The following is an 8,732-nucleotide window of genomic DNA, read 5'->3' as shown; positions in this document are numbered from 1 at the left end:
CTAAACTCTTTGTTTGTTATTGTTACTACTAATTGGTAATAATTACAGAATTTATGTTTTATCCCCCGCCTACTGAGTGATTTCCAAATCACTCACCCCCTTACAAGTCGTTTCGTTAGAGACAAAAGTGGTACCGAGAATGAGATCAAGGATAGAGAGCAAATCGAGTTCGGGGATGGTGAACATGCTCCAATTAAGGATAGAAGGACTAGAATTCTGCTGCAACTAAGAGTTTCTTAATTTAGTTAGGGAAATGTAATTTAATTCGTCGAATAGTGAAAATGATGTACTTTTTTTTATGTTAGGAATGTAAAGGCTGACTTTATGTTACAATTTCTATATTACCGAGGCAGGTTGTTTTTAAATTTTTGATTAAAAGTAATGCCGATGTCAATCCTAAGGCAGACACTACCAGCTATGATTTTCATATACAACATGAATATTTGTATGACTTCTACAAAATCTTTATACTTACAGGTTATAAGAATGTCTACTAAGTGTCAATGTTAGGTTGTAGTAAAAATGGTGTAAAAGTTGTCATGACTTGTTAATCAATAATGATACTTTTTTTTAAACCAGGTATCCAGACCTTCGTTCTGATTAATCCTGGAGATGAACAACTTTTTCCTAATTTGCACAACATCACAAGTAATTCGAGCACTTCGTGCTTGTGATATGTCAGAAAATTAAACCCTCGTTGCATGATTTAACCACCCTATCTCTCCTGTTGCACTGTGCTAGGGCTAATGACACAATTTTCAGACATTTTAGTTAGTAGTTTTGGAACATTAAGACCATCTCCAAATCATACACCAAAACAACATATTTAGTATTAAAATAACACCAAACCTCTATAATCCATACACCAAATTCACACACCAAATATGATGATGTGAATAGTACAGCATGATGTGGGAGAGGGTTTTTATTTTTTTTAATCTTATTATATTATTATATAATTAATAAAATTAAATATAATTAATTTATAATTATTATTTTCTTTATCTTTCCTTATAGGAATGTTAAATATTTATTATAAATTTAAATTAATTGTATTTAGTAGCATATTTTAATTTTATTATACATATTTGTAAAGATTTAATTTATTGAAATTATTATTTTTAATTTATTTATTATATTTAATTATAATTACATTTATAAATTATATCACTAATTTTATTAAAAAAAATACAATAAAATATTAAAAATTTTGCTATACATAAATATAAAATACATTACCTATTACACTGACATATAAAATAAAAATAAAAATGACACTAAATCAAAATATAACTAATAAAAACTTAAAAATATGAGTAACACTAAACTACAGATAAAAATGATACTAATAAAACACTTATGATTTAAAGAATATTTTATTTTAGTGTGATATATGGTGTAAGTGGATTAGAGCTGAAATAGTATTTGAGGTTAAAATTATACTATTTTAGTATAAAAACTATATTAAATACGGTGTTATGGATTAAAGATAATCTAAGTGGTTTGTCACTCTTATTAGTTGCTTATAGCGATTTATTTCATAGTTGTGGTACAATGTATTTGATAGTTTATTAAAATTATAACTCTTATGAGACTGTTTTTTTACGGACTTTGATGCAATAGCTATTGTGCAATTAAATAATGGTTGATGTGCATTTTGATATTTTGTTAGCCAAATTTAAAGACACAAGTTGATTTTAAAATTCAACTAATCCAACACTCGGAGTAGAAAATAATACTTTTCTATTTATGAAAAATTTAGGGTATGTTTGATCGGTTGGCATTTGAATATATTTCGTTGGACCTTTAATCCCTCATATGCACTAAGCTTTTCAAATTTGCCCTGTATCATTAAGGGCGTAGCCACATTGTGAGGAGGGGATGTGAATGAGAGTAGATCTTCTGGTCCGCAAATTATGGATCAGGGGATGACCCATTACATGAGAACCCTTGATTTGGATGGATCCATCTTTAAATAGGTGGGATCCATCCAAATCAAGGGTCCACATCAGTGGACCATTCCCTGGTCCGTAATTTGCGGATCAGAGGATCCCTACTGGATGCGAATGTCCCCTCTAGAATTTAAAAAAAAAATTAATAATATATATTTAAAAAGTCCTCAACGCTACTTTGACTGATTGATTCATCATCGTTCATAGTTGAAAATTTAAAATTGATCATATATTTAGAAAACTCTTTGCCTAAGTTATACATTGATACCACTTTTAGGAGAAAATACCGTGAAAGTTAAATATTGAATTTTGAAAACAAAATATATAATAATAAATTGATAAATTAAATGTAGAACATGAAGTGAGGGTGCTAAATAAAAATTGGATTGGATTAGAACTAAATCCAACGGGTAGGCACAGAGATAATGATTACGTTGGTTTAAACTAGGATTAATTTGGAGTTGATTTGGTCAAGTTATGATCGAATCAAATTTAAAATTTCTGATCAATTTAAAATGAATTATGGTATTTTTTTGAGAAAATTTTCTCATTCTTCTTCTCTCTCTACACACTACAACACTAATGTGTCCTACCCTATTATCGAGGTAGGAATGTTAAATATTATAAGAAAATAATATCACAAATGATTTTCCAATTTTGAGTCATCGATAAACTCTTGGGATCGACGGATTATTGCTTCAACTAGAACTTAGTATTTGATCCGGTGGTCAAGGCAGGGGACCCCATTGCGAGGGGTCAACGCCACGTGGAGATCAAAGGGCCGGGGGGTCCATCGGAGAAGGGTGAGCCGACCGGACTTGGGAGAAAAGGATAAACCGATCGGCCGACCGATGAGCATCCAACAGTAAAAGGTGCCCTGACAGGGGTCGAGGTTCCGACGCTCAGTTGAAACAATAGCTAAGAGCCGAGCGGAAGGCCTAAGGGAAGGTGACATACTGCTAACAGTCCTTACGTAGCACCCGCCCGGAAGTCTCCCCAGCATATCAATGCAAATGACAGGGGATGAGGGCTGTCCGGACGACGCTCTTCGTCCAGCCGGCCGGCCGGACGTCCCGGCCGGTGGTGGGTAAAGAAGGACAGGAACATCTTCTGACAGCTGTCAAGCTCTAGGGCTAGGCCATACTCCTAGTCTGACAGCTAGGTGTTCTCCTATCCCATCGAAGACGTGCTTGGACTGTAGCAGTATGGCGCCAGGTAAGCTTTCTGACAGACACATACTGAGGTGTGGGTTGCGGAGACGTATGTGTCTCGGTGGACGTGCAGGAGCTCCTTCACCACTCTATATAAAGAGCCTCGTACTTCGCCAGAGGTACGCGTTCAAGACCTTGGGAGCCACTCTTTTCACTGTTTGCTTGCCTGACTTGAGCGTCGGAGGGTCGCCGCCGGGAACCCCTTCCCGGCCCGACTTCTGTGCAGGTTCGTCGGAGCTTCGTGAGACTAGACGGAGGCCCACGTCATCGACTAGGAGAGCGTCACGTGCCCAGCGTCCATTGGTTCAGCGATTCGGACAGGATCAGTATTAATATAAAAAATTTTAAATTTAAGTTCGTTTTTATCTCCTTAAATTTAAAATTTAGATTTTAGATTATGAAAATTGACCTATACTAAATTTTAAAATTTTTAAAAATCACCCTTCTTAAATTAAAATCCTAGTTACACCACTGTGTATCACTCTTTCTCTTATCTTTAAATTAACTTTGTTGTGAATCTCTAAGTCATTAAACTAAGTAAAATGATAGGTAGAGAAAAGAAACTTCAAGAAAAAATTTAAAGGTAGATATATAAAATGATGGACCTAAAGAAATAAAAATAAAATATAAATTTATATATCTATCCTTACATTTTTTTTTCTAAGATTTTTCTCCTCTACCTATTATGAAATATCTCATTTATCCTAACTCCAGTGTGATGCAACGGATGATATTCCTTCAAATTTATCTAATAGATAAATCAGGAGAAAAGGTCGTATGCCTTCGGAATTAATCGTCTGGGTACCTAAATTAATAATAATAATAATAAAATCTCATTTATCTTTGTGAGTACAAACCCACACCAATTAAGGCGTCCATCTCCATGACATCTGAGGCCTTATTAGTAAGGCCTCTCAGACTTCTCCATCACCGGCCAAACATCTGCCAATTTATCAAAACCTCTTAAATTTCTCTATTTGTTAAGCTTTGAAAGCTTTGGACTTCTTGGGAGTTCATCTACGAATGAACTGGTAGATAGCGATCCGAGATAATCAAGGTCCATCAGTGAGCATATGATTGTCCTCATCCGTGTTCTCCAGTTTTGCAATGAAGAAATCGCAGCCTGTATCATCAGTCAGAGGCAGGTCCAGTTTCACAATGATTGTTGCTCTCCATCTTCCTCCCATGGTCTTGAACTTCTCCCTCCCTTCGTCGTTGGAGCTTTCCAAGTCCTCGTGGCCCATGGTCGCCTCCTTGAACGACGCTTTGTGAGATTTCCGCGAGATGGAGGTCCATCTCTGTTTCCTCCACCTTCTTCTTTGCGCAAATCAATCGATTTCTCTCCGCCTCCGGCATGCGTCTCTCTCGTTTTAGGGCATGCCAATGCTGCTGTTGATCTTAGTGGTTTTAGACGCGATCGAAATTTTAGGAAATGTGTTGAAAAGTAAATAAATAAAATGTAGGGGGTGAATTGCAATTTGCTCACATGTTGGAAAGCGAAAGAATTGGCTTCGTCCTTGCCTTGCCGTCTGATCTCGTCCGCAGACGCCGACGGAGACCCAGCAACGGATTCCACGCCTGCTCGCACCAACAGCCAAACGCCAACCTTTGAACCATCGATCCTTTCTCCATTTCTCCTTCTGGTATAAATCCTCCTCTCCTTCCCCCTTCCCCTCCCCCTCTCGCCCAGAAGCTCCGTATCTGACCACCCTGACGGAGGAGGAGGTGTAAGCGGCGACGCCATGGTGAAGCTCTACGTGCACACGGTGCCTCCGCCGGATCTGAACAAGAACACTGAGTGGTTCATGTACCCCGGCGTCTGGACCACCTACATATTCATCCTCTTCTTCTCCTGGCTCCTCGTCCTCTCCTTCTTCGGCTGCTCCGCTGGCATGGCTTGGACCGTCGTCAATCTCTTCCACTTCTCGGTATGTGGCACCGATTTCCCTTCCTCATCCCCAATGTTTTGATCTTTTGCCCCTATCATGATCTCGTTCCCAATGTTCACAAAAGTAGGGTTTCTGATTGTTGAGTTTGGAGATGTTGTGGCTTATTTGATTCGATGATTAGAACATAGCATGTGGATCAAAGGTGCGAGCATTTTAGAAATAACCTCGGAGGAACATTTTTTGATGGCCAAATGATCGTTTTTTCCCTCTCCAAACTGGTTAGGTTTGATCGATGCTATACAATGCGGTGGAGGAGTTGGGATTAGTAATTACAATTTGGCATCCTCTTTATTTTCGTGAGCAATTTAAGTAAAAGATTTGTGTTGTGTTGGTCGCAGGATGCTTCGATATGCCTTTCTTATTTATGAAATGTTCAGGTATTTTAATCGCTGCACTTACTGATCCACAAGCACGTTGTCCTTGCAATCTACACCTGCTATTTTATCTTGATCTGAGATAGGTCAATTTCCTAAGAATTAACTGATTTTTGTGTATCCCGAGCTTGTTTGCTTACAAGTTTTCTATGTTTACTTAATTGCGAATATTCTCATATGTGGCCTTTTTGCCTTTCTGCGTGTAATTTTTAACTGGATTGTTTGTCAGGTCACATATTACTTCTTCCACTGGAAAAAGGGTACTCCGTTCGCCGAAGATCAGGGTATATATAATAACTTGACCTGGTGGGAGCAGATAGATAATGGCAAGCAACTAACACGTAACAGGAAATTTTTGACTGTGGTACCTGTTGTCCTGTAAGTATTATGCTTCTAAATTCCACCAATGGTTTCAATTTTCCACATAAAAACTATCTTGGTAGTTGCTATTTATGTCAATAGGCAAGATGGTGTTAACTGCTAACACTTACTTGTTATGTTTCTTGTTGCAATTCTAAGCTTGATTATGTTTATTGTTGCAATTCTAAGTTTGTTTATGTTTATTGTTGCAATTCTCATAAGTCAAATTTTGGTTCTGTATTTGCTTATGGCACCCATGCCCAGGAACCGTCTTCTGTGGAAATTTAGAAAAATTCACAACATGCAATTTCCATAGATGATATTCATGTATTTTAGTAAGTTCTTCAAATAGTTGTTTAGCACATTCAACTTTGTCTTTTAGGTGTGTTTATCTGTCGTCTTTTCTAAATTCCCATATTAGATTTACCTTGGAAAAGTATAGAGCACATGATTAGAGAATGCGGTTTCCAATTTCTGTTTTTGTTCAAGTTGAAATCACCTCTCTCTACCTTGCTTTTTCATAGTGATCAAAGTTGGGCTCTTCCCTTTAGCAAGTGACCTTAGGAAAGAGTGATTTTGGGATTGGGATTCCATGCAAGGTTTGCCAATTAAAAGTGGAACTAGCACAATTTTCAGGGTTGGAAGCTTCTGTCTAATGATTTTCTGAAGCAGGCATAACAGGGATGAAACCAAAAACTAGATTCACTTGTGCTGTATTTGGTGATTCACCTATTTCAGAGTAGTTCAAGGCTAGATTCTTGGAAGTCCTGTTTTGGCATTTAGTTTCAAAGAGAAAGTCAGGAAGATGGAACATATCCAAGGTCTATAAGAACTAATGCTGGTTTAGTTTAGTTGTACCAGAAACTGTTTGCTTAGATATTGATCTTTGGTAATTTCTTCATTTATAAGGTGGTGTGTACCACATGATGGTGGGACCGAAAACCCAATATTCAAGAATAACCAAGTGAATTAACAAAGAAGAGTTGGGAGATATGTCATTGCATCAAATATTGTATGATTTATACAAGAGTATGGCAATTGAAACATGAATTAATACAACAACTAGTCATTATTCCACTAGGTGGGGTCGGCTAACAGAAGTGGAACAAGTATGTTGGTGTATTTTTGATATAGTATCAACTTGCTAATCACTAATGCATAGGAATAGAACTTACTGAAAATATCTAGATTCTAGATCAATGCTGAAAACTTGTACTGGATATTCCTATTCATCTAAAAACTTGTAATAAACATCCACATCAGACACTCGGATTCACAACCAGGTTACGCCTGTAAACAAGTCTGAGTAACATAGCTGAAATTTGTCAGCCCCACTAAAGAAAAGAGGAGGGGTATGGTAGGGCAATAAAAGAAAGAAAAATTGTTGGTAGAAAATTGTTTTTTTTTCTAATCTTTGTTGTTTGGTAATATAAAAAAACAAGAACATTTGATTGTAGCTGTTAGATTTAATCTGATATTTTGATAAAGCTTGCAATGCAGCAAGAAATGCTATATTTGAAAACAAGGTCTGACATACACTTGTCCCGACTGTTTATACTAAACTTTTGATATCTTCATTTACCCCTTATATCTGTGCGGATCACGCATAAGGAATTTTAGAAATAGTTGTGTCATGCATCAGACATTTCGATCTGTACCTCAGTCAAATTCTTGAACTTGAATTGACAAACATAGCCTGAGCTCGACATAAATTATGGTTTGAACCTGAAAAGGTGTTGCAAAGGTTGAAAAATGTAGCCTAATTATTTGCTATTGGTAGTGTTCCTTTTCTTACTGTTCATGTGATTGCATGTAGAAACTCTTGCATGATAATACAGGGCATGATAGAAGAGGGTTATGGTTGTTTAGCTACTAGATTCATGGTTCTTGGTCAATTTAATCCTGTAGAACTCTTCTAAAGAACTCTAATAACCAACTAAGACTCAAGTTACTTGACTGTTTAAAAAACTCGAGCACAATTATTCTCATCTCTTCCCTTTGTTTCTACTTTTATGTGTGTGTTCTGGATTGGGCAGGTATCTTATAGCGTCACACACAACTGACTACCGACACCCAATGCTATTCCTGAATACTCTTGCAGTGGCGGTATTGGTGATTGCCAAGTTCCCCAACATGCACAAGGTCCGGATCTTCGGAATCAATGGTTAACTGATGCTGCAGCATATCAATGATGTCGGATCTTATTCGTCCATCGCCAATCAACTGAAGTCATCGTTTATGTTTGTCCACGGTACTAAAGTTGCAGCAATGTTTTTTCTTGTGTCTCTGATTTAGATATCTGTAAGGTGCTGACTGAGTTAGTCGAATACGACCATACCTATGTTTCCTTGGATATAAATCTTGCTCTCGAACTCAATCAGGATTATGTATCTGTTTCTAGTTTCTTTCCCTGAAGAAACGGAAAGAGATTGATTGAATAAAATGCCAAAAGCATGCAGCTCTGTTAAATTCTCATTATGGTTGGATTGCAACAAAGGCAAACTTTGCATAAGAGGTTGACTGACATCTGAAGCATTGTGTAGCATAGAGTGACATCTGTTTTGTAATGAAAATTGATTTCTAGCTTCTTTAAAGAATGGATCTGCAATTTCTTCATGCAAAGCTAATCGTTTCGAATAAAATTTTAGTTCTGTTTTGATTTAGCTGAAATCATAAATGTATATTTGTTTGATTAGAATTATTTCGGTTTTGATCTAAACCTTTTTTTAGATTTAAAACATAAAAAAGGAAACATAATATGATATCATTTAAATGGGTGACTGAGACGTATGTAGGGGTAGTAAAATCCACTAGAACTAATTAACTAATCAATACGAAAGTTCGATACGGATAATTTAAAATTTTAGGTTTTTTAAATATTTGTTA

At 36.6% G+C, this 8,732-nt stretch overlaps 1 protein-coding gene across 1 annotated transcript; it reads left to right on the top strand.

The window, feature by feature from the left end:
* Positions 1–4,112: 4,112 nt before the first annotated feature.
* Positions 4,113–8,321, top strand: LOC122038370 (ORM1-like protein 3). Its single transcript, XM_042598090.1, has 3 exons — positions 4,113–5,091; positions 5,716–5,864; positions 7,883–8,321. The coding sequence occupies exons 1-3, from the start codon at positions 4,906–4,908 to the stop codon at positions 8,013–8,015; spliced, it is 468 nt and encodes a 155-aa protein (XP_042454024.1). The 5' UTR covers positions 4,113–4,905; the 3' UTR covers positions 8,016–8,321.
* The last annotated feature ends 411 nt before the right edge of the window (positions 8,322–8,732 follow it).

The sequence above is a fragment of the Zingiber officinale genome, chromosome 1A, assembly GCF_018446385.1.
Source record: "Zingiber officinale cultivar Zhangliang chromosome 1A, Zo_v1.1, whole genome shotgun sequence".
Classification (NCBI taxonomy): domain Eukaryota; kingdom Viridiplantae; phylum Streptophyta; class Magnoliopsida; order Zingiberales; family Zingiberaceae; genus Zingiber; species Zingiber officinale.
The sequence above is the reverse complement of the archived record's forward strand: the minus strand, read 5'-3'. Positions and strand labels throughout refer to the sequence as shown.

Excerpts from the sequence above, each read along its gene's own strand:
- LOC122038370 (XM_042598090.1), top strand. The coding sequence starts at position 4,906 with ATGGTGAAGCTCTACGTGCACACGGTGCCTCCGCCGGATCTGAACAAG. Across the intron at positions 5,092-5,715 it reads TCAATCTCTTCCACTTCTCG|GTCACATATTACTTCTTCCA; the intron begins GTATGTGGCACC and ends ATTGTTTGTCAG. Across the intron at positions 5,865-7,882 it reads ACTGTGGTACCTGTTGTCCT|GTATCTTATAGCGTCACACA; the intron begins GTAAGTATTATG and ends TGGATTGGGCAG.